We start from the raw sequence: 26,524 nt of genomic DNA, 5'->3' as shown, positions 1-26,524 counted from the left end.
GAACTGAGCCGAAGGGAGACTGAAGATGAGCTGTGAAAGCCGATAATTACTCCATACAGCACATGGCCAGCAGCCTCCTGCTACAGTATTTACATCCTATTCCATTGAGATGGCACTCTCTGCTCACATGACCCAAATGCAGTTCTCACTCCACCAGGAACACAGCCGAATCCACACTGCATTGGTAGCTTTGCACATGCTCCGTCTGGCCCTGTGAATCCTCACTCACCCATTGAGATTTCTTTGGGTTTAAAGCAACATTCCAGCTGCAGAAGCTTCGTGACCTCCAGTGTTTTCCTGGCCCAGATCCAAGGCAGGTGGCCCCCCACAAATACTGTTTTTTAGGGTTTGAGCTTTTTTGTATATTTGTTTGGGGGAGGAGGGTGTATAATACTTACGCACAGGTATAGCTGATGAATGAGGCCATAAGAAGTTTAAGTCTTTTCCTGGCAGGTATTACAGGAATAATATTTACCTGTTTCCACGATTTGCCTTGACAACAACCTGCAGCTCTAACGCACGTTTCCTTCTCAAACAGACGTCTTGGCAAGTGATGCTTTGTCTGCCTATTTTGTTGACTGTAACGTGTGAGATGGTGTTTTCTCCTCTCTAGAGACCTGGATGCTTTTTGCCATTCTGATGGTAGATGATGAGACAGGCAAGCATGGATTTCAGCACTCCATCTGTGTTTGATCAGCAAAAAGGTAAAAACGCTGCTTTACTACATGCTTTGGTTCTTTGCATCTTTAGTCCAACAATTGGGATTTGCAGTTCTAGGGGGAAAGAGAGTAGTGTGTGCGTGTGTGTGTGTGTGTGTGTGTGTGTGTGATGTGGAAAGAGGATTTCACACAGAAAACAAACCTGTTCTAAATGTTCACTTCTTATCTGATAAGCATTTGGAAGGGAAAAATAAGCTTATGGTCTGCTTGTCCTGTTAAAGTGCTCCTACTTAGATTTTAAAAACTGAGTTTCAAGCACACCAACTATTTCAGAGAGTATCATCTTTATTCTCAGTTTTTTTTTCAAGTCTTTAAAAAAATGTGTTAGAGTAAGTAATATAAAAACAACCAATCATGTGTCTCTTTTCCATCTATTAACCCAATATCTCATTGCTATAGTTTTGTAAATATCTCTTGATTCCCTTCAGGAATAGATGTTGATATATTTATGCTATAGTTGATATATTTTCTCACTCGAGGTCGTGTAATGACTTATCATGATGTTATTATTTGCAATGACAGGATATATCTTTCTTACTCATAATTTGCAGAGGTAATTTTCCACATGAGCAGATTGCTGTGAAATCGACCCTTCCTCATAAAAAACATGTATTCAGCCATACAGTTTGTGTGTATATTTTGCAACATAAAGTGTGTATATATACGTATACGGAGTACCTATATGTAATTATGCATCTTTTCTTTGTATGTATAGGAAATTTCCATTCTGTAAATGTAATAAATATCTTTTAGGATTTTTAAAAAATATCTGACATCTAAACCACTTTCTATAGTCTCTGAATATTCTTCAGAATCCTAAGATCCTTTGGTCATTTACTTGTTTTGGCTACGACATGAAAATGGTGGTTTGTGAAAGCCTCATTAAGAAAATTCATTGCTTCTTTCTTTTTTCCTTTTCCTGCTCTAGGCCATAGTGTGTTTACTACCTTTCAGGCTACCTCTGGTTTCATGGGGGGATTAATTTAGCTCAGTGCTTTCTCAAATAATAGATTTACATTTAGATCTCTGAGTAACAATATATACTTGTGTATATGTCTGTGTGTGTGTGTGTGTGTGTGTGTGTGTATATATAGTTTGATCTCCAGATCTTAACTCATTTTGAATAATGTGTGAGTGTGTATGTGTGTATGTGCTGGTTCAGGCTGCATTTGGATGTGAACACCAGAAAGAAAGTGATTGTTACAGCTGTGCCCACCACCATCCTCTCCCCTTTGTACATTTTGTATCACTGATGGCGATCAGCAAAAGTGAAAGTATGCTTAGATCCAAAGACCTCATATTGGCTAAAAAATGACGTTGTTGAGCTATGCAATCCAAAGAGGAACACAATGGGATTATCTTTTCAGACTAATTTGAGGGAGCTGGAACTGACTGCAGAGAACTAGCCCTTCATAATGTATTCATCCACTCCAGTGTTGTGTCTCCTAACATGACTGAGCCCAAAATATAGTTAAAATATTAATTTATAATATTTATTTTCTTATAGTACCTTTCATATGAGCAATTCACAGCAATTCCCCCACCCTAGGCCTGATTCTCCCCCACGTAAGTTAACATTCTCCCTGCCAACTCTATCTCTATTTCTCAATCCTTTCTCTCTAGAGGTGCTGTGGTGTGGTGGAAATAGCATGGGCACATAGGTTAGAATGGCAGAGCAACTACTTGTTAGCTGTGTGACCTTAGCAAGTTACCTAAACTTTCTGGGCCTTAGTGTCCTCAGCAATAAAATGGAGGAAATGATGCTTGCCTAGCAAGGTTGTTGTGAGGATCTAAAATAATATATAAAAAGCACCTGTCACATTGCCTGATGTGCAATAAGTACTTTCAAATTATGGCTGCTTTTGTTATTATTATTGCTGTTATAATTATTACCACCCTGGACTGTGAGTTCCTCAAATGCAAAAGACTCTTCACCTCTCTAGTTCCAGCTTGAATTTAGCAGTCCTGAGAACAAAGGAGGGCTTAGTTAATGCTGGTTGACTAGATAACATTATTTTTTTCAGAACCCCAGGGTACCATATAGCCCAACCCTGGAATAATAATTAACTAAATGTTATCTGAATGGCTCTATTATCCCATTAATCCTTCCACCTTCTTAAAAGCATGAGGGGCCATGCCAACGATTTAGACCATTACCTAGATTTTAAATACCGTATTGGGCAAACCATGAGATGTGGCTTTCTCTGGAAGAGTTGAATGTGGGGCTTTAGTAGAGGGTTTTCCGTGAATTCCAATATCTGGGGAATCAAAACTCTAGTGGCCACTGGCTTTATATGTAGATGTTGACAAAAGACCTTATATCTGGAAAGATCTTAGAAGTCATGTAATCCCTTGGTTCTCAAACTTGGCCACACATAAGAATCACTAGACAGGTTTTGAAAATGCTGATGCATTGGTCTCACCCCTGGAGATTTCAGTTTAATTGGTGAGGAGTATGGCCTGACAAAAGCTCCCCAGGAAGTTCTAATGTACAACAAAGGTTGAGAACTGCTCGTCCAATCCATCCCCCTAATATCTCAGATGGGAAAAGTGAAGCACAGAGAGGTTAAAAGGTGGGACCTTATGATAAGAACACACAGCTAATTAGCACTAGAGGAGACTGAGACCCAGGTGTTCTCTATCCAGAAACAACAGGAAGCTTCTTTTCATGAGCAATCTCTGCCCCTAACAGCTACCCTGGGGTGAGGGTAGGGCTCGGGCAGCTAGGGCTTATGGTTGCCCAGAGAATGGTTAGCATTGTGCACCTGAACAATATGATGCATAATGACCTTCAGAGCTCAAATGAGGTGGATTTGGTAAGTCTGAATCCCTCCAGCTGCATTCTCCTCTATTTCTCTTTAGTAGAGGTAATAAGACATCCCTATGCTAGGGACTTGGGGACAGATGAACATTTGCTCATGTCTTGTCTCAGTGCTCTTTCCAGTTGCATGAACTTGGACAAACTGATCTCCTCGTCTGTAAAATGTGGATAATATTATATATTCACAGGGTTGCTGGGAGGCTTAAAGATCGGGTTATCTGCCTGGCCCAGGGATTAGGGTCGTGTCTCTGGCTTGCTTTGTGAAATTGTGAGGGAGGAAGCCTGGGTCTTCAGAGCTCTCCACTTCTGTTTTGCGCTTTTTGATTTCACCATAGCAACATCTCTTTGCTCCCACATGCCCTTCCTGGCTGTTTTCCCTCTCCAAGCCCACACGCAAGAAAGGACCTGTAGTAAAATCATTTACTACAGAACACAGAGGTTCCTACTGAAGTTGAGAGATAATGTAAATGAAGATATTTACATTTTAAGCTTTGCCTCTAGTTGTGGAAAGAAAAGCTTTGCTATGCCTGAAGGAGGAACCCTAGGCCTCAGGAAAACAGGAGCAAGAATTGTGGTGCCAAGGGCCTCACCCACCCCCAGCCTTGTCCAGGTTCTGTGAGGAAATGTGTTTGATGAGGCTGAGCAGTGTCTGCAGGCACCTGTGGGGGCTGCGGCCCACCCTCACAGGCTTTTCTCCCGTAGAGTTGTTGAGAGAATGAGAGGAGGGGCTCAGCACTCCAGCCCAGATTAATACGGAACATTAGTGTCCTAGGGCTGCAGTAACAAGTGACTACGAGCTGGGTGGCTTAAAACAACAGAAATGTATTCTCTCACAGTTCTGGAGGCCAGAAGTATGAAATCAGGATGTCAGCAGGGGGCGTGCTCCTTCTGGAGGCTCTAGGGAAGAATCCTCACTTGCCTCTTTCAGCTTCTGGCTTCTTGCGGCCTCATCACTCCAACATCTGCGTCCGTTGTCACATCACCTCCTGGTGGGTGTCTCTCTTCTGTGCGTCTGTCTCAGAATTCCCTCTGCCTCTCTCTTATAACATACATGTGATTACATTTAGGGCCCACCTGGATAATCCAGGACAAACTTCTACTTTCAAAATCCTTAACTTGGGGGCCGGCCCGGTGGCGCAAGCGGTTAAGTGCACACGTTCCACTGTGGCGGCCCGGGGTTCGCCGGTTCGGATCCCGGGTGTGCACCGACGCACCGCTTGTTAAGCCATACTGTGGCGGCATCCCATATAAAGTGGAGGAAGATGGGCATGGATGTTAGCCCAGGGCCAGTCTTCCTCAGCAAAAAAAGAGGAGGATTGGCATTGGATGTTAGCTCAGGGCTGGTCCTCCTCACAAAAAAAAAAAAAAAATCCTTAACTTAATCACATCTTTTGACATTTAAGGTGATACCCACTCTTTTGCCATATAAGGTAATATTCACAGGTTCTGGAGATTAGGACAAGGATATATCTTCAGGACCATGAAAAGATATCAAATTTCAAGTCCCTTCTCGGAAAGTATGCAGCCTTGTGACTGGATTTTTGGTAAAATCCATTCTAATTTAAGCTAAAAGGAAATCTGGCCTTTTGGAGGTTGTGGGGGGGAGCGTCTATTGGGTGTAGACTCTGTGCAGACACCCTACGTAGATGACATCTTGATAAGAACAAATGTTTATTGAGCTCTTAGCAGAGCCAGGCTCTGTGCCGAGGACTGTACCTAGACTAGCTCACTTCATCTTCACATCAGCCCGTGATTATTTCTGCCACCTTGTATAGATGAGGAAATTCGAAAAGGTTGTGACTTACCTAAGGTTACCACAAGACAAAATGGAAAAGCTGAGATTCAAGCCTAAACCTGCTTGACTTCAAAACCCAGGTTCTTTGTACTACAGACCTCTGCCTTGATCAACCATAAATTTTAATGAAGAAATAAGACATTAACAAAAATTCAAAAGAATGAAGCATATATTTTTACAATCAAGCTGTTATCCCATTGTGTGGTGGATTTTTAAAGCTCCCACATGCAGATGTGCTGGTTTTAATTTCCCACTTTCATCCAAAATGGGAATGCTAAACAAAAGAATTTAGAGTGCACAGATTTGCACTTTGCTGAAAAAGCAAAAGTTAAAATTCTGTTGTGACAACCAGATGCCTCTGAAGGAAGAATAAGCAAATTTTCAAAGGGGTTTGGGCAGAGAAAAGGCAGCAAAGGAGACAGGAAAGAGAGGGAATGCTTTGGGGTCACCTGATGATTTTAGGCTCACAGACCTTGAATAGGTGCCTGGAGTGAAACCTAGGAACGTTGAGGAGAATTCTGTGATTGATTCTCAGATAGATGGTCCAGATAAAGGAAGATGAGCTGGCAAATGACTGATCCATAGGTTTAAAAGCAGATTATCTGTTGCCTCTGGGAAAACACTCAGCCTTCTCTCTCTTGGTCAAGAAAGAGGAGGAGAGCGAAAAAGAGATAGGAAAAGAACTCTTTTTCCAATATTCTTGCCCACTCAAGACCAAGCCTAGGCAAACATTTATTGGAAGCTTACCCCACCTCCCTTCTCTGCCTCCTTCTTTGTTCTGCCCCTTTCCAGCACACAGAAACCTCCCTCCCATCAATCACCTCCTGGGAAAGGTTGTGACAGACCAGTCCACTCCTGGCCTCTCTTGTGGGCCTAGCTAGTGGGAAGGGAAGCCTTCGACTGATTTTATCCAAACAATTACCCTTCACAGCCTTAGAAAGCCATGAAAGTGCAAGTGATTCAGTGGTTTGGGGATTAGAGGAGTGGTATCATTGTCAGTATTCTCCACAACAGCACAGCCCTACTGTCCTGGAGAATGGGGCCTCTTGCCCAAGTATGCATCCCAAGAAGGAGGACCCAGGAGTGGTATCCAGGGGGAATGAAGGCCCAGATCTCCTCAATCAACCCTGATGTTGTGTCCCACAACTTAGCCAGATGAACTTCAGGTGGCGAACTCTCAACTCAGCCCTTTGTCCAAAAGTCATCTAGGTCATTACACTGAGATTTCCCTACCCTCTCTATTCATAACTTTACATTTCCTTAACAATTATTGAGAATCTGTGTTGAGTAACTAATATCCATGGATTTTCCCTTTGATGCAACCATTTGGATGCAAGGATACTTTAATGGAGCCTAAAAGAAAAACCACTAAACTTGTAGCTGTTTTTATTACCAAATATGTATGAAACAAACATCTCGCCCACCCCCAAATATGAAACAAAGTGAGAAGGTGAGGGTCTGGATGCACTGAGGTCCAAGGTTGGTGTAAAAGATGTGTATGGGCTAGATACTGTCCACATCCAACCAGTAGTCCTACATTTAGCACACTAGTACTCTCAGGAAGCCTGTTGATCATTCAATGCCAAGTCTTTGCTGATTCTGAGAATTCATTTATATCATGAATGATCTACATCTCATATTTTCTGATTTATCTCTTAAAATCATAGTGGTTTTACCTAATATTTTCAACTAAAAGATAGGTTTGTGTGTTTAATAAGAGCCCTTAGTTTGTTTTCTCTCTGTAAAACTTTAAAATGTCACTTGCTCATTGATGAGGCTATTCTTGTTTGATTGGGTGAGGAAGGAAAGGGAAGGCATTCCAGTCTTCACAGGAAATATTTCCATTTCAAAATGTGTTCTTGGAATTTTAAAATATACATATATAATATTTAATATCATACTCATCCTTTTTTAACTTTTTGTTTGAAAATAATTTCAAAGAAATGTTGTAAGAATAATATAAAGAACACTTTATTTTTTACCCATATTCACCTAATGTTAACATTTTGCCGCGTTTGCTTTATTGCTAGCTCTTTCTCTGTGTCAATCACTGTCTCTGAGTAACTTTCTGTGTGTCCCTCTGTCTCTCTTTCTCTCTATATATGCATATATATGTGTGTGTGTTTGTGTGTACTTGTATCTAACCTGTCTGCTTTCCAATTTTATCTGTTGACCTAATAACGCCTTTCATAGCCTTTTCCCTCCAGTACTTGATCCAGTCTAGGATTAGGTCTCACATTTAGTTGTCATGTCTCTTTAGTCTCTTTTAATCTGGAACATTTCTGCAGACTTTCTTTCTCATTTATGACATTGACATTTTTGAAATTACAGTCTCTCTCTTTTTAATACCAAGGTCCTCCTTTTGTCTGACGCTCCCTCATGACTAGATTTAGATTATGCATTCTCAGCTAGCATATCACATGGGTGAGGTGTCCATCTCAGGTTATCACAATATTATTTAAATCCTTTAAATGGTAATTTGAGTTACAAGTATTGCACTAGTAGAGATCAACCGGTTCTTGCAGAGTTTTTAAAATAGCGGGGTTCAGGGCGGGCGCCCTGGCTTAGCAGTTAAGTGCGCATGCTCTGCTGCTGGTGGCAGAGGTTCAGATCCAGGCACGCACCGACGCATCGCTTCTCCGGCCATGCTGAGGCCCTGTCCCACATACAGCAACTAGAAGAATGTGCAACTATGACATACAACTATCTACTGGGGCTTTGGGGAAAAAAAAAAAAAGGAGGAGGATTGGCAATGGATGTTAGCTCAGAGCCTGTCTTCCTCAGCAAAAAGAGGAGGATTAGCATGGATGTTAGCTCAGGGCTAATCTTCCTCAAAAAAATAAATAAATAAAAATAAAATAAAATAAAATACTGGGGTTTTTTCCTAATTGTAAAATTAATACCACATTCTTCAAAATATTCAAGCAATACAAAAATGAATTTAGTATAGAAAGTGTTGTATTCTCTTAACTAGCAAGGGCTCTGTTCTTCAGTCTCTTAGCCCCAGCCTGTTCCCAGCTTCTCAGCCACCCAGACGGGCCCTGTCAACTCACCCTCCATGCTGGGGCTAGGGAGTAGCTTCTGAAGGGAAACAAAGAAGATAGGGCCGAGAACATTAACCAGAATCAATAATCAGAAGAAGAGTAATAACTCTGGTTTATTAAGCAGTTCCCATGTGCCATGCACTGTGCTAAACTCTTTATTCCTATTATCTCACTTGAACCTCAGCACAGCCTATGAGATACATTCCATTTCAAGTCCATCTGAGGTTACGTGACTCGCCCAAGGCCACACAGGACAAGGGCAAAGCTGCCATTTGAACTTCAGCTTCTGACTCGAAAGCCCTCCTCACACTCCCTTTCATCACGAAGTTATACTTTCTGGATTCTGATAGCCCACCGCATCCACCCCTTCATGACCGCCAGCGTGAGAAGGAAAAGAAAGGCAACAGTGCTTAGATTTGCTCAAGCTGGGCCATCAGGAGCTGACAGCCACCACAGTGGCTCTCCTGGCTGGGCTTCCATTTGCAATGAGCTCTGCCTGGTGGGCTCAACTCAGTGTGACAGCCTGACCTCTTCCAGGGTAGGGATGGATCCAGACTTCTTGGCAGCCAGCCTTTGGAGCAAAGAAGGTCACTAGCATTCTGAGAAGAGGAGGAGGAGGCTAAAGGAGTGAGATTACACTGGAATGTGACCTATGGAACTGATGTGATGGGAAGTGGGGATTTGCAAGGTCAGGGCTTGTTTTCAATCACAGAAGCTTCTGAAGCCAGGTTCCTTCTCATTTTCCTACTCAGCCCATTTGTTCTGTGCAGCAACAGCTTGATGTTTCTCCAAGAGACAGTTCAGAGAGCCCCTGTAAACAAGGTCACATGTAAACAGCAGTTGATAAAAAGAAAAAATAATTATTTTAGCCTTGACATCCTATGCTTTGATCATGGGTAACTTTGAGATCATTTCTTTGCTCTCTAACTCACCACAGTAAATCAGAACACAGTCTGCTGTTTTAAAAAATCATATATGATTTTTTTTTTTTTTGCTGAGGGAGATTTGCTATGAGCTAATATCGGTTGCCAATCTTCCTCTACTTTGTATGCAGGTTGCTGCCACAGCATGGCCGCTGACTAGTGGTGTAGGTCCGCACCCAGGAACCGAACCTGGGCTGCTGAGGCAAAGTGCACCAAACTTAAACACTAGGCCACGGGGTAGGCCCCTAAAAAATCGTATTTTTACATAGAAATACCATATGATCCAGCTATCCCACTACTAGGTATTTATCCAAAGAACTTGAAATCAACAATTCAAAGAGATTTATGCACCCCTATGTTCACTGCAGCATTATTCACAATAGGAAAGATACGGAAGCAACCCAAGCACCCATCAACTGATGAATGGATAAAGATGTGTGTGTATATATATATATATATATATATATATATATATATACACACACACATAATGGACTACTACTCAGCTATAAAAAAAGACAAAATCATCCCATTTGCAACAACATGGATGGACCTCAAGGGTATTATGTTAAGTGAAATAAGCCAGACAGAAAGACGTATACCATATGATTTCACTCATATGTGGAAGATAAACAAACACATGGATAAAGAGAACAGACTAGTGGTTACCAGAGGGGAAGGGGTTGGGAGTGGGCGAAAGGGGTAAAGGGGCACATATGTATGGTGACGGATAAAAATTAGACTATTGGTGGTAAGCACGATGCGGTCTATACAGAAACTGACATATAATAATGTACACCTGAAATTACACAATGTTATAAACCAATAAGACCTCAATAAAATAATTGAAAAAAATAAATAATCACTAAGCATTACAAAACAATTTTATTTTTAAGAATCTCAAAAAGGACACCTGAAATTCATCTGAGTTGACGCTTTTATCCTTCTGATTATTTAGTGCTCTTCAAAACTGGTGTCCTGGAGTGTTGGCCACAACTCAGCTAACTCAGCATGGCCACTGAATGTAGAGAGGCGTCGTGATGGGCTCGTCGGTGTCTGCTTTCAGCTGGTCAGAGCAGAAACCAATTTAAGGATCGATGGGTCCTGGAAGTGATTTCCCTTAGAGTGGTAGTACTTTTAGAATTGGAAGGAACCTCGGTGAATGTGTAACCCAACTCCCTCACTTTTTATATGTGAAACTTGAAACATAGAGGGCTTAGTGGTGGTACGGTGTCATGAAATTTATGGTTCAAGTCCCAGTGCTGCCACTTACCGTGTGACCAAGCTGTTGAACATCTGTATACCTCATTTTCCTACCTTGTCAATTAAGATGATGCTACCACAAAGGATCGCTTATAAGATTGAATTAGTGGATATATACAAAGCACCTGCAACCACACCTGACCATAGTAATCACTCAGTGAGTGCTAGTGGTGGTTATAGGATTGTTATAAAGATTTAATGAAGTAATACATACAAAGCATTTGGAGCCATGCTTGGCTTAGCAGGTGCTAGTGATTCTCGTAAATGACTACCTAAGGTCACAAGGACAGCTGGTCTCCCCAGGTTAAGGGAACATCCACCCTTCAAGTGGCTCCTCCTCTGTAATGAATTCATAGCATAGCATCCTTCTTTTATTTGGAAATTGGAAAGGGGAGAATTCGCATGAGCAGAAAAACCATATCAGAAGGGAATTAATTCTCCAGGGAAGCTCCTAGGCCTTGGAGTGCTTCTACTTTCCCTTTCTTCTGTTTCTGGTACGCTAACCCCTGAGTCTGAGACTTGCCTTCTAGATTAAACTCCTCCCTTTGCTCAAAAGCCAGCCTACCTGTTAGCTTCCACTTTCCTAGCTGGTGCCGGTTAGGTTTCTGGGCTCTCTACACTGTTCTAGGAATCTATCTAGTTTTGAGGTAGAACCTCACTTTTTAAAATATTATAGTTTCATAATGTTTTACTATTTGATAAAAGAAACCTCTCTCAATACTCTTTTTTTTTTTTTTTTTCAATTCTATTGGATATTCTTACCCATTTTTTGTTTCCTCTTTTGTTTGTTTCTGCTTCTGGAGTGATCATACATTCACACACTTTCAAGGTATAAAACACTGTACAATGAAAAATCTCTCCCCTCACCCCTTCTAGCCATCCAGTACCCATCCCTGGAAGCAAAATAGTTTAAGCAATTTCTTATGCGTTCTTCCAGAGAAATTCTATGTATAAATAAGCAAATACTTAAATATATTCTTTTCTTCTTCTTTAAAGAATAAAGTTATCCATTTTTTTCATAAATGAAAGTTAATGTCATTTTCCTGAGCAACCCCGCCCCAAAAATTGTTGGAACTTTGATTGAAATGACATTAAACTTAGAAATTAATCTATGTAATAATTTAAGTTGGTTATACTATTCTGTTTAGCCTTCCTATCTGGAAACACATGTGCATCTTCATGAATTCAACTCTTCTGTTATATCCCTCAGTAAAGTTCTGTAGTTTTCCTCATTTAGATTATGAATATTTATTCTTGAGTATTTTATATTTTCATTGTAATGAGTTATTTTCCTCCTTATATTATTTAATATAATATATTGTATATAATATAATATAAAAGAATTATCGAGTATTATATTTATTTTTAAATTGGACTAACTTAAGCAAATCTTGTTAATTCTAATGGTTCTGTGGTTAATTCTCTTGTGCCATCCTGGTCAGATGGACTAGTTTCAAATCCTGCTCTGCCACTTAATAGCTGTGCAGCTTTGGGAAAATTATTAAATCTCTCTGTGCTTCAATTTATTCATCTATAAATGAGCAGATATTACCTGCTTCATAAAATTATTAAAACAAATAGTCTAATTCAAATGAAACTGTTAGGACAGTGCATAGAACATGAGTCACCTGTAAAAGTTAAGTGCTATTAAATTATGATAATTTTGCTCTTCCTTTATGATTATTATATCTCATTTCTTTTTTGCTTCAAATTTTATATTAGATAAAGTTTGTCTTCTTTCTTTCTTTCTCTATTGTTTCACTATTAGGTGTGGTGTTTGGAATTGATTAGAAATAAATGTACTGGGCTGGCCCCGTGGCTTAGCGGTTAAGTGCACGCACTCCGCTGCTGGAGGCCCGGGTTCGGATCCCGGGCGCGCACCGACGCACCGCTTCTCCGGCCATGCTGAGGCCGTGTCCCACATACAGCAACTAGAAGGATGTGCAGCTATGACATACAGCTATCTACTGGGCTTTGGGGCAAAAAATAAATAAATAAAATTATTAAAAAAAAAAAGAAATAAATGTACTTAGTCATATTAAAAAGTAATCTTTTATGGTTAGGTGTTAAGTGCTTTTTTAGGAATGAATATCAAATTTTATCAAATGTCTTTCTATTCTTTTCTTATATAATCATGTATCTCCCTTTCGCTCTATTGTTGTGATATATTTTATTAATGGGTATCCTAAAATCAAAATATCCTTATGATCTGATAGAATTTAACTTAGAATTCTGTGTTCATGAATTGAACTTTTCTGTATTTAGGTCTCTGTGTGTGTGTGTGTGTGTGTGTGTGTCTTTACAGTTTATGCTAGCCTTAGAAAATAATTTAGAAAGATTTCACTCTTTTTCTGTGCTTTTTAAGAACACTTTTAAAGAATTCACTCAACCTTACTTTAGAATCTTCATGCTATTACCACTAACTTTAATTCTGCCTGATGTACAACCAACTCTTCACAGACGTGTTTCCAATTTTGGGTTAATGTGTAAATTTTGTTTTTGCTACAAATGAGTATAAACACTCACACAACGATGTCTGTCAGGCAGAATGCTGAGTCACACAGCTTGTGCAACAGAATGGAGAGTGGGGTACAGGCTGCTGTGAGGGAGAGAGAATGGAATGTGGAATGTCTGTCCAGCACCAAAGAAAGGTCACAGGTTCACTGGAATACATGAGGGCTTTGAGTGAACGGGCAGTTATAGACAACAGTACACCTGGGTCAGAGGGTGGACTCAGTCCTGACAGCCTGCAGCCCTATCTGAATTTCAGCACTTACTACCCATGTGACTTTGGGTAAGCTCACTTTCTTGCCCTCAGTTTCCCCATCCCTAAAATGGGAATAGTTGTAGTACCTACATCATAAGGTGAGAATTAAATGAGTTGATTTATAGAAGGGCTTAGCACAGTGCCCGGTGCATAAAGAGCATGATGTTAAGTGTTGACCATCATTATGATTGTTATTCAGACAGTGACACGGTGCTGAGGAGACCCCTGTAAACAGTGCAATAACAGTGGATTCTTGCATAGCTTCTGGGAGACACTGTTGTGCTGTCAAAGTGATTGTGTGGCAGTTTTTGTTAACTTTAGGGTTGTTCTGAGTCTTTTAATTCCTTCAAATGAGCTACTAAAAATTCTAGAATTTTCAACTGTGCAGGAAACACCAAAAAGCTAAGAACCTTGACTGTGGACTGACCACAGGACTCCTTGGAATGTGACTGAGGTACACTTTGGCCGCATCCCCAAGTTCATGCATACACCACTGCAGAGAGGGTAGGTCTGGGGTCCCTGCTCCTCAAGCCACAGTGTCAGTGAACGGGCTGTAAGAGGAGCCTCCTCTGAAGTGGTAATAATGATTTGGTATATCATGAGGTTGCCATTGCAAATTAGTGAGGAAAGGGAGAATTATCCAATAATTGATTCTTTTGAAAAAAAATAATAATGGCATACAAAAAGAAGTTTAAGAATTCCATATTAATGGGCCGGCCCCGTAGCTTAGCAGTTAAGTGCGCGCACTCTGCTACTGGCGGCCGGGGTTCAGATCCCGGGCGCGCACCAACACACGGCTTCTCTGGCCATGCTGAGGCCGCGTCCCACATGCAGCAACTAGAAGGATGTGCAGCTATGAGGTACAACTATCTACTGGGGGGCTTTGGGGAAAAAAAGGAGGAGGATTGGCAATGGATGTTAGCTCAGAGCTGGTCTTCCTCAGCAAAAAGAGGAGGATTAGCATGGATGTTAGCTCAGGGCTGATCTTCCTCAAAAAAAAAAAAAAATGAATTCCATATTAATTATAGTTAAATGTTAACCAATAAATAAGTATAACAAATAAATGAGTCATCCACAGGGATGACTTTCCTAGTCATAAAAACAATGAAATAAATTTTTTAAATGCAATATTCATAGATTGGGCTATATAAACACTAAAAATGTATTTTCCAAAAACAAACTGAAGGGCCGGCCCCGTGGCTTAGCGGTTAAGTGCGCGCGCTCCGCTGCTGGCAGCCCGGGTTCAGATCCCGGGCGCGCACTGACGCACCGCTTCTCCGGCCATGCTGAGGCTGCGTCCCACATACAGCAACTAGAAGGATGTGCAGCTGTGACCATACAACTATCTACTGGGGCTTTGGGGGAAAAAAATAAATAAATAAAATTATTAAAAAAAAAACGAAAACAAAAACAAACTGAGAACTTAAGTGGCCAACAGGGGGAAGTCACTACAGCATAGATAACAGATGAAGAGTTAGTGTGCTTATTCCAACTAAAGCTCTCTTAAATCAATTAGATAAAGACAAATACCTTGACATAATGAGATAGAAAAGACACTAATAAATAATTCATAAAATGGCCATAAACATATGAAAAAAGTTCTCTCTCAGGAATAATAAAAAAATGACCATTAAAAACAATATACTAGGGCCAGCCCCGTGGCTTGGTGGTTAAGTGTGCACGTTCCACTGCTGGCGGCCGGGGTTCAGATCCCGCGCATGCACCGATGCACTGCTTCTCCAGCCATGCTGAGGCCGCGTCCCACATACAGCAACTAGAAGGATGTGCAACTATGACATACAACTATCTACTGGGGCTCTGGGGTAAAAAACAAAGAAGGAGGATTGGCCATAGATGTTAGCTCAGGGCCAGTCTTCCTCAGCAAAAAGAGGAGGATTAGCATGGATGTTAGCTCAGGGCTGATATTCCTCACAAAAAAAAAAAAAAAAAAAGAATGGGTTGAAATGTGTGCTCTCAAGCCCTGCTTGGGGTTGATGTGTTGGTTCAAACTTTCTGGAGGGCAATTTGACAGAGTCAAATCCATTGACTCCCAAGTTCCCTTCTAGGAATGTGTCCAAAGGAAATAATCAAAGATGCACAAAAGACATACATGCAAGAATGTTATGGCATTAGTTGGAATAACAACAGAATTTATAATTTCCAAAAAAAAAGAGAAACAATTTAAATGTCCAATAATAAGAGAACTGATTAAATTAGTTGTGCTAAGTTTAGTCAATGGGATTTAATGCCAAATTTTATAAATAACATTTTCAAATCTTACCTTATGACAAGGGAAAATATTTACGATCTAACATTAAGTGAAAAAGAGCAAAAATCAAAATTATGTATACAGCATGATCTTAATTTTGTAAAGAACAAATATATATATGTAACTCCAGCACCATGCTCAGGACTACTAGCCATTGGCTATTACAGTCTTAAAATATCTCTGTACCTTCAGATCAGCAGGGATTGCCCCATCCTTGCTGCACAGACGGTTCCCCAGGAATACACACGCTACCCACAACCTAGCAACTAAAAAGTTACTGACCCCGCTCCAGCTGTTACACCTGCCTCCATTCTGATGGGGGCCCTGACAAACCACTTGTTAGATCCTCTTAATATCACCCAGACCCAGTCCCTTATTGTGGAAGGGGAATTTGGAGTCGGGGGAGGGACAAAGATTCACTTAATAAGTGAGCAACAAAATGGCCTTAGTGTTAGCCAACCTCATACTAGATCTCAGAAAATTTTAGTCGTTTTCTTAAGGTTCTATCATTGTATTTCAATCCATAGAAAGATCACAGTGTGGGAGATCTGGGACTTGCATCCCTAGCTTGGTCAACTAGTCTTGCCCCAGCAGCAGCCACTGACCCCAAGTTTCAGCCACAGGCATGAGGCCTCTGTCCTAATCCCTGAGGGTGCTACCCACCTCGGACTCTAGCACCTTCCAGAATTTTCTCCCTCCTGTTCTTTGCCTCCTAGCCTTGAGGCTGTTTGGACCTTTTAACCCCTTTGCTTGTCCTTGGGAACTTACCTTCTCTTTTACATGGCCTATGGGTTGGGTTACCACTCATTTTCCACCACGTCCATTTTTGGCACAGGATGGGAAGCAGGAGACAGTTCCCATTTTGAAGTGGAAGATAGAAAGGGCAAAGGCTCACGACTGCACACTCTGAGGCAACCAGGTCCTTCAGACTTCCGAGCCTCACCTCCTGCTAGCATTTCTCCCCATTCCCACATTACACAGGCAGGTGGAGGAACGGAGGCTCCAGGAAAGAAGGTGGGTGGAAAGCAAGCCCATCCTGCCACATAAGTCAAGTATATACAATACGTCAACATTTTAATGGTGATTATCTTTGAGTATATATTTTCTTCTTCTTATCTGTATTTTCATAGTTTTTATAATCCAAAAGAGTATTATAAATAAAATACCATATAAAACGACAGATCAATTGAATCAAAATATCTGGGGATAGCACTCGGCATCAGTTTTTTAAGCTTCCAAGGTGATTCTAATGTATAACCAGTGTTGAGATCCAGGGATGCAGTCAATCTGTCGTTTTACAAAATAGTCAGCTGAACCCAGAGTGTTTCACAGTAACACACTTGGCTAATATGTTTGTTCAAAAAGAGATTTCTTTATGAGATTCAGATTTAACTGAGAAGTCAAATCTCTTAGTCATTTCTATTGTCACTTTTTTAGACCTCACAATATTACGTGCTCAGAGCCCTGATGAGATAAACTGTATATCCATAGTATATGAGAGTTGAGGGAAGCTGTTCATTTACTTCAACTCTACTTAAAATGCTAGTGATATGCCTTGTAAAATTCCAGAAGACTCTTTCTTCCACCACTTTTCCTAACTCTATTCCCAAGGATTATGAAGAATGAGCCTTCGTTTTGCATATTTACCTCTCTTCAATTTGCCAGTTGGAAAAGAATATGCTAATTAAATCAATAAACACATATTTATCAAGTATCTACAAAATATCCAATACTACTCTAGCTTCTACTATGTAATGTGCAGGATTTTTTTTTTTTTTTTTTTTTTTCTGTAAAAAGCAAAGCCATACTGCCAAAGTTCTAGAGGAGTCACTGGTAATTATTCACCGGGTTGGGTTTTATTCTGTGCCATTTATAAAGCAACGAGGAAGCCAAGGCAGGAACCCAGCAACAACCCCAATTGCCTTCAAGCATTTTTAGGAATGCTGAGACAGTCATCCAGGAACTATTGTCAATCTGTGACTGTGTACAGAAAGCACATGTGGACACTTTACAGGGTCAGTGCAATTTTAAAGAAAAGTTAAAGAAGGAAGAGGTCCTGTCCAATCTAGAAATGAATTATTGATAAAGAGAGAGAAAGCAAAGTCAAGACGATGAGGACATCCACGGAAGGCCAGATGACAGAATGTGGTGGCAACAGGGCTTCAAGTGTAATGTAAAGCTAAAGGACCACAGAGCAATAGACTCATTCAATCTCTGACACCTGGACCAACCACCCAAATTACATTTGTTTTCTTAAACTATTTTCAGAAGATCAAGGCATTAGGGGCAGTTTTACAAGTGGCCACAGTAGAGGGCCACTAGGAGGATGCCTTTTAAAGAACCCAAGGAGGACTCCTTTCTCCAAATCCCTCCTAGCCCAATAGCCATTGTTCATCAACAATAGGTGATTCATTATTTGGTTCTACAGAGATGTGAGAAAGACACATAGAATATAATCATGAAAGGAACCTTAGAGGTCAGCCTTCTACTCAGCACAGGTTACCTCCTCAAGAGCATCCCGAGATATGTTTGGTCAGAACCTGTTTAAACATGGGTAGTGATGAGGAGCACACTAGCTTACGAGGTAACCCCTTCTAGTTCAGAACAGCTCCAGTCATTTAAAAGTTTTATTTATTCCAATTTCTACCCCCAGAATGAGTTCTGCCCTCTGGATCTACAGAGAGCAAGTCTAAACTCTCTGCCAACTTTTCTAATATTTGAAAACAGCTGTCCTGTCCAACTGAGTTCGCTCTTCTCCAAACTAAACAAACCCTGCTTCTTTACCTATTCCGCACCTTGCAGAGGCCCTGATTAAGATGGCAAATATGCTGCAAATGCTCGCCATTTCTGGAAAATGAAAGAAGTGAGTGGAGTCATACATTTGATCCAGAAGAAAGTAAGGGAGATTGGAGGAGGGGCGGTTGAAATAACAACACTTGGCTTACTTTTCAGCTTCCAAAGGCCAGCGAGGCCAGCACAATCCTTCTTAGAATTCATTTCAGATTTCTACCTGCCTAATTACCAAAGAACTTCTTGACACAATATTCTAATATCAAGGAGATTTCCACGAGACTCCAATGGATGAGAAAACCCTTTGAACATGCATGCTACATCAATCAATCAATCCATTTATTGCACACATACTAAAGGCCCTATGCATTAAAGATTGAGATCTTACTTTTTAAGAATTAGTATTATTAAAACGAAAGTGCAGTCTGTGAAAATGCATTCTAGAGAAGCATCATTACTGAAGTTCAAGACAGACATGCTTCTCAAAACAGCAAATTCCATTTCCCAGCACCCTCCCTAATGCCGGTCCAGTAGAGATGCTAATTGTGGAATGGCACTCATGGGTTCACAGGTCAAAAGAATCACCCCGAGGAACACAGTGATGCTGAGATTCAAAGAAATGCAACATGTGTTGCATCATAAATCTGGTTATGAGGAAAGATCTGATTGTGGCTAGATATTTACCCTGAGATAATATTGTTGCAAGACTTCCTCCCCACAGAATAAGATCCCTTCTTTTCCGCTCCCATGGCATGAAGGTTGCTTTGAGTATTTGTTCTCTCAGCTGGTACATGCAGAAATCTTGAATCTATTTTTCTCTTTAAAATGTTAGAAAGAAACTTCTTCCTCCTCCCATATGACTGGCACTTTATAAAACACCCTTAAAGTCTCAACCAATACCCCCTGAGGGACTGGAGGAGAAAACAGGAGTAACAGCAAAATGTTTCAGCTCACAAAACCTCTACAGCCTGCTGAGCAAGGCAGAGGGTTTCATTAGCGGGAAAGAAGACAGAGGGTCCTATCTATGTCAAAGCAGCAATATTGACAACAATAATTGACATGCTTTGAACACTTTGTGCCATGCATTGCTCTAAGCACTTTACATGGATCAGCTCATTTAGCTCTCGGAGGTAAGAGTAAAGAATAGCATTTACCTCCTAGAACAGCCCTAGGAGGTAAATACTATTCTTATCCCATTTGACAAATGAAGAATGGGAATAGAGAGGTTAAGCAACTCGCCCAAGGTCACACAGCTAGCAGGTAAGTGGCAGTGCCAAGAATCAAACTTTGGAGGCTGGATCCCTGAGCCTATGCTCTTACCATTTTTCTGTATTGCCTCCATGTGTGTATGCTATGTGTCACATGAGGTATATGATGAGTCACATGAAACTAATTTTGTTTCAATGCCAGCCAGCTGTATCAATGACATTAAACTTGTTACTACATGGCCAGAGTGTTCCAGACTGGCTTTTAATTCTACCCAGCAGAACTGGTACCATCTTGGCTCACAGCCCAGGTCAAGGCCCACAGAGACTCTTTATCACCAGTGGGTGGCAATATTGTTGCATGGAGCTGTTGGGGTGCAGTGAAGGCCTGGCACCCTTCCTAAAAGTGGAAAGGCCTCACCAACTTATGGATAGGTCATTCCAGGCAACCCCCAAAATGCAATTTCTGAACAGTCCCCAAAGCATCCAGGATAATCCTGCCAGAGGAGAGAGGGATCTGAATTAGGAGAATGCCCAGGAAATGATTCATTTAAGTGATTCTTCCTCTGTCCTGCCATAATATCCCTGGTATATCTCAGGCATAAATTACACGTGTGTCTTCCCACTAAGGCATGTCTTTCTTAGGGACAGAGACTCTACAACATTTATACCTGCAATTTCACTCACCTGTGCTAGATGTTGAGTAAATGGATGAGTGGTTAAATTTCAGTTCTTCAGAGGCAATCAGTTCCACTCCATGGAACAATCAAAGAAAGATCTGCAGAGTCCTCTGTAGTTGCCCAAAATGAATCTAGACTTCATTGGTGACTCTAGGGTGAGTTCAGCCACCCAAGGATCCTCGGAACAGAATGAACCAAAGAAAGCCTCTCAAGACCACCATGGTCTGGACTCCTGAAACTGTAATATGATCTATCCTTATGTTGACCTGGCACTTCCACAAAGCAGTCACAGCTTAAACGGAACAACTGTCAAGCTGACCTCTGGGTAATTTCAACAAAGTGGGCCCAGTAATTGATGCAGTTAAGGGTTTTCCCAAGAAACTCCACAATAACCCAAGGATAGAGCTACTATGTGAAGCTCTAGAAGAGGAGCCCACATTTGTGTAAAATCTGAGAAGCTCTGAGGAAGGTCCTCTAATCCAAAACATTTCGAGTAGCCTGTCATATGTCTGAAATCCTACTATTAAAGAGCTAAGCCCTTGGGATTAGGTAGATAATTTATGACACATCCAGACACCTGTTATGGTTTTTAGATGATTTCAAGAGGTCTATCTTTCTAATTTTTGGGTAAAAATTAATTAAAAATTTAAAATACATACCTTTTTAAAAAGTCTACTAGGGTATTTATAAAGGTCAGAATTAGAAAACTATATATATATTTTTTCTTTTTCAGAACTTTGTGAAATATCAAGGACTTGTTTTCTTGCTCATGGACACATTAAGCTCTGTCTTCCCTTTTAGTAATAACACATTAATGTAAAGCTAGTAAGATACACTCCTCTCTCACCATGAAGGAAAAAAACCACTTGGTTTACTTTGCTGATTATTAAAAAATATGAATTCATTGTAGAGAATTTGGAAAATTTAGAAAATTCTGAGGAATATCAGGGAGATCATCTCTATTGACATTTTGATACATGTTCTTCCAGTCTTTTACGTATTTCATATATATACATATACACAGATGATTTTTTATAAAATATAATCTATATCTATTCACCTGCTTCTTTCTTCCTATTTCTTTATGTCTCTTTTTCATTATGTCTACTTCAGTCTCTCCGCCTTGTGTGAATTCTGGAATTTTTCTTTATGCACTCATACATAAGTCTGTTTGACTTTCACAAAGTTAGAGAGGCAAGAGCCATTCAAACCATGATCCTCCCCTAAGCTGAATGGAAAGAAAGATAGGTGATAAATAGATAGATGGTAAGTAGATAGATGATACTGGATTGACTGATGGATAGATAGATAGACAGACAGACAGACAGACAGATAGGTAAGGAAAGAAGGAAGAAGAGAAGGATGAATTTATGTATTGTTTGTCTATGTGGATCTTCCACATATCTTAAATGGTTTTGTGACCTTTGGTAGAAAAAAATTTTTCTTGCCTCCATTTTAGATTCCATAAGGACCATCAGTCATCCTCCTGGTACTTGTTATTTCTGCATCACCCTTCCTCATTTCTACAGAAATTCTTTGTACGGTCTCCAGATTAGGCCTAATTATTTGCATTGATTGCAACTTAAATGGACTTTTGACACAACGTTTATGGAAGCCCCTTCATTTTCTATTTCCTAAAGGCTCTGTAGCTTAGTATGTTATCTCAGGGCAGGGAGGAACTCTGACATACACTCTGTTGTGCCTCACATATCTTCCCTTTGCCCTACCCTGTGCTTCACTTTGTGTCTGAATTTCTTTTATAATACACTTCTTTGGTGGCCATCTAGATAAGATTGGCCGCCTTCAATGACAGGAAGCTCACTACCCCTTGAGGTGACCCAGAACATTTTTACAATGCTCTAACAATTAAAGTACCTATCTCTCTGTCACTCTCTCCCCCTGCTATTTCTACCTGCTGGGGTTTCACAGAATAATTTAACTATAAAATTGTCTGCTTAAAAGCTCTTTGAAAAACAGTTCTGTCTTCAGTAGCAGCAAACACAATAAAATACTTAAGAATAAACTTAACCAAGGAGGCAAAAGACTTGTACACTGAAAACTACAAATATTGCTGAAAGAAATTAAAGATACTAATAAATGGAAAGACAATATTGTTAAGATGTCAATATCACCCAAAGAAATCTACACATTCAAGGCCATCCCTGTCAAAATCCCAAAGATTTTTTTGCAGAAATATAAAATTCATCCTAAAATTCATACAGAATCTCAAGGAACCCCAATTGGCCAAAACAGTCTTACAAAAGAACAAGTCTGGGGCCGGCCTGGTGGCGTAGCGGTTAAGTGCATGTGCTCTGCTGCGGCAGCCCGGGGTTCGGATCCCAGGCGCGCACCAAGGCACCGCTTGTCAAGCCATACTGTGGCGGCATCCCATATAAAGTGGAGGAAGATGGGCACGGATGTTAGCCCAGGGCCAGTCTTCCTCAGCAAAAAAAGAGAAGGATTGGCGACAGATGTTAGCTCAGAGCTAATCTTCTTCACAAAAAAAAAAAAAAAAAGAACAAGCCAGAGGCTTCACACTTCCTGATTTCAAAACATAAAGCTACAGTAATCAGAACAATACAGTACTGGCTTAAAGACAGACACATAGATTCACAGAATAGAACTGAGAGTCTAGAAGTAATCCCATACATCTATGGTCAACTGATTTTCAGCAAGGGTGCCAAAACTATTCAATGAGGAAGAATTGTCTTTTCAACAAATAGTACTGGAACAACTGGATAGCCACATGCAAAAGAATGAGCTCAGACCCTTACTTTAACACGATATATAAAAATTAACTCAAAATGGATCAAATATCTAAACATAAGACCTAAAACTATAAAACTCTTAGAAGTAACATGGGGGAAAGCTTTATGAATTGAATTTGGCAACGATTTCTGTGATATGATGACAAAAACACAGACAACAAAAGAAAAAACAGACAAATTGAACTACACCAAAGTTAAAAGCTTTTTGCATCAAAAGTCACTATCAACAGAGTGAGAAGGCAACCCACAGAATGGGAGAAAATATATGCAAATCATATATCTGTTAAAGGGTTAATATCCAGAACACACAAAGAATTACTACAACTTAACAACAAAAAAACAACTTGATTAAAAAATGGGCAAATCACCTAAATAGACATTTCTCCAAAGAAGATATATGATGGGCCAATAAGCACATGAAAAGATGCTCAACACCACTAATTTTAGGGAAATGCAAATAAAAACCATGAGATAATACTTAACACCCATTACGCTAGCTACTATTAAAAAAACACACACACAAAACCAAAACGAGAAACAACAAGGGTTGGTAAGGACATGGGGAAATCGGAAGCCTTGTGCACTATTGGTGGGAATATAAAATGGTACAGCCACTATGGAAAACAGTATGGTGGCTCCTAAAAAAATTAAAAATGAAATGATCACATGATCCAGCAATTCTACTTCTAAATTTATACCCAAAAGAATTGAAAGCAGGGTCTCAAAGAGATAGTTGTATACCCATGTTCATGTCAGCATTATTCACAGTAGCCAAAAGGTGGAAACAACCCAAGTGTCCATCAATGGATGAATGGATAAACAAAATGTGGTACATTATTCAACCTTTAAAAGAAGAAAATTCTGACACATGCTACAACGTGAACGAACCTTTAGGACATTATGCTAAATGAAATAAGCCAGTCACAAACGCACAAATACTGTTGATTCGGCTTGTATGAGATTCCTAGAGTAGTCAGATTCATAGAGACAGAAAGTGGGATGGTGGGTTTCAGGGCTGGGGGAAGAGAAGAATGGGGAGTTACCGTTTAATGGGTACAGAGTTTGAGTTTTGGAAGATGAAAAGAGTTCTGGAGATGATTGATGGTGATGGTTGCACAACAATGTAAGTATACATAATGCCACTGAACTGTACACTTAAAAATGGTTGAAATGTAAATTTTATGTTATATATATTTTACCACATTTTTTTAATTAACAAAAAGATCTTCAAATATCTGAAGGCTACTATCATAACCCCATGTAATAATCTTGAGAGTAAACATCTATTTCCTTCACCTGTTCCTCATGTGACATAAATGAAGTCTGTTCATACGCCATTCTGGTCACTCTCCTCTGGATGTTCTCCAGCCACCTATAGCCCATTTAATCCACAGGCCATAGACCTCAACATGGCCCTGACCAGTTAAGAGTGGAAAAGATCTATTACCTCCCTCAATCTGGTTAGTAGACTATTATTAATGCAACCAGAGTTCCTACTAGTTTATTGTCACACCGTTAATTCCTATAGAGCTAACTGTCCAACTAAAATCTTAAGTTCTTTTCTAATGTTCCATTGCTAAAAATTTTTATCGCTTAGAACTCTTTCAGTGATTAAAAAGAAAAACAAACACATAAAATCTATGCAAATTGACTTAAGCAAAAAAAGAATTTAATGGCACGTGTAAATATTCCAGAGATGGTGCTGGTTTAAGGCATGGCTTGATTCAGGAGTTCAAATGATGTCTCCGGGTATCAGTTATTTCCTTCTCATAGCCCAGCTCTGCTTCTCCTTATATTGTCTTCATTCTTAGGCTCTCCACTCATAATTGAGATGTCTCTCAATAGCTCCCAGGTTCATGGGTGGTGGAACAAAGAGAGAATATTGCTCTCAGCAATCCCAGTCAAAGTATCATTGTCTTTCATGGGCTCTGATTGGGGCACATCCCTGACTCAATCTCTGTGGCCGGGATAATGCTGCTGCTGGACAGGGAAGGGGGAAGAGGAGAGACTATCCTCTACCCACTCTGGGTCCTTTCTGGCTGGGCTACAAATTAAATTGACGTGAGACTGAATAGCAGGAGAAAATCAAACAAAGTTTAATAACATGTATATGTGGGAGAAACCAGGGAACCTGAGTTTCTCAACAAATGGCAGAGATTTTCACTTTAAATAGATTTAGATAAAGACAAAGGAGGATGTTGCGGGTGGGGAGGGAGACAGAATTCACTGTAACCAAGAGTATGCACATTTAAGTCCTCTCCTTCCGTACTGACAAGAGTTTCTAGAGATAAGGTCATCCCCCCTCTTCCCCGTACAGAGAGGGAGACACCTTTACAAATAAAAATTTCCCTTTCAAATGTAAATTATCCATACGCAGAGTTAAATTCATTTAGGCAGTTAGTGGGGGAGGTCAAATGTCCATCAGAGAAAATAATCAAGGTAAAGAGACATATTTTGATGGCTAATTTTGATCTCCCACAACAGCTTAGTTCTAGGTTGTGTGTTCTGTCCCTGAGTAGGGACGTAATCGACTCCACTGAATCAGACCACGGGCTGAAAGTGGAGAAGAGGTGGTCCCTCGAGAATAATCAAGTTAAGGTCACCAGTAGAGTGAGGGGATGTTGAGCAACAAAAACTAAAACTTCAACCACCCTTTAATTAATTCAACTGGGTATTTTATGGACTAAGAGACATTACCCTGTGTTTATCCCTATTAAACACAATCTTATTAGAATCCTTCTGGCAAGTTATTTTGGGATCCTAATTCTATCAGGCAGTAGTCCTTGTTTCTCTCAGCTGCATGTACTCAACAGCGTGATGAATACAGATTTCATTGCACTCAGTGATGACAGGTTGTAAACATGTTTATATATGTTATATAAACACATTATATAAGATATAAACAGGATGGGCCGGCCCCGTGGCTTAGCGGTTAAGTGCGCGCGCTCCGCTGCTGGCGGCCTGGGTTCAGATCCCGGGCGCGCACCGACGCACCGCTTCTCTGGCCATGCTGAGGCCGCATCCCACATACAGCAACTAGAAGGATGTGCAGCTATGACATACAACTATCTACTGGGGCTTTGGGGGTAAAAAATAAATAAAATCTTTAAAAAAAAAAAAGATATAAACAGGCTATAAACACAGCTCCTCAGCCATCCATCAGAATTTTCCCTCTAAGGTGACACCACCAGCATCTTTGGATGTGGTCACACAACCAGATACCAGGCCCATCTTTGTCCTTAAGTCTGGGCCCTATTTCCTGTCCCCAGAGATATTGTGTGCAATCTTAACAAAATGTCTAGACTCCTGGGAGGGTTTCTAATAAAGAGTTAATGTTCTATACAATGTATGGATTATTTGTCTAGCCATCATCAGAGAAATCTTTTTCTCTACATGTCCTAGATTTCAAATGCTCTGTAAACACGAAAAAAAAAAAAGGTAATAGTAGTAGTAGCAAAGTATATACAGCCTTTACTACAT

The 26,524-nt window shown here is 40.3% G+C and overlaps 1 protein-coding gene across 1 annotated transcript in view; it reads left to right on the top strand.

Moving 5' to 3' along the window:
• The first annotated feature begins 624 nt into the window (after positions 1–624).
• ANKRD55 (ankyrin repeat domain 55) overlaps positions 625–26,524 on the top strand; it is a 91,013-nt gene continuing 65,113 nt past the window's right edge. The window contains exon 1 of the mRNA XM_014781646.2: positions 625–704. Within this exon, the coding sequence (XP_014637132.1) occupies positions 647–704 (58 nt within the window). The 5' untranslated portion in view covers positions 625–646. The remainder of the gene's footprint in view (positions 705–26,524) is intronic.

The sequence above is a fragment of the Ceratotherium simum genome, chromosome 18 (genome assembly GCF_057802395.1).
Source record: "Ceratotherium simum simum isolate JZ-2026a chromosome 18, ASM5780239v1, whole genome shotgun sequence".
NCBI classification, from domain to species: domain Eukaryota; kingdom Metazoa; phylum Chordata; class Mammalia; order Perissodactyla; family Rhinocerotidae; genus Ceratotherium; species Ceratotherium simum.
The sequence above is the reverse complement of the archived record's forward strand: the minus strand, read 5'-3'. Positions and strand labels throughout refer to the sequence as shown.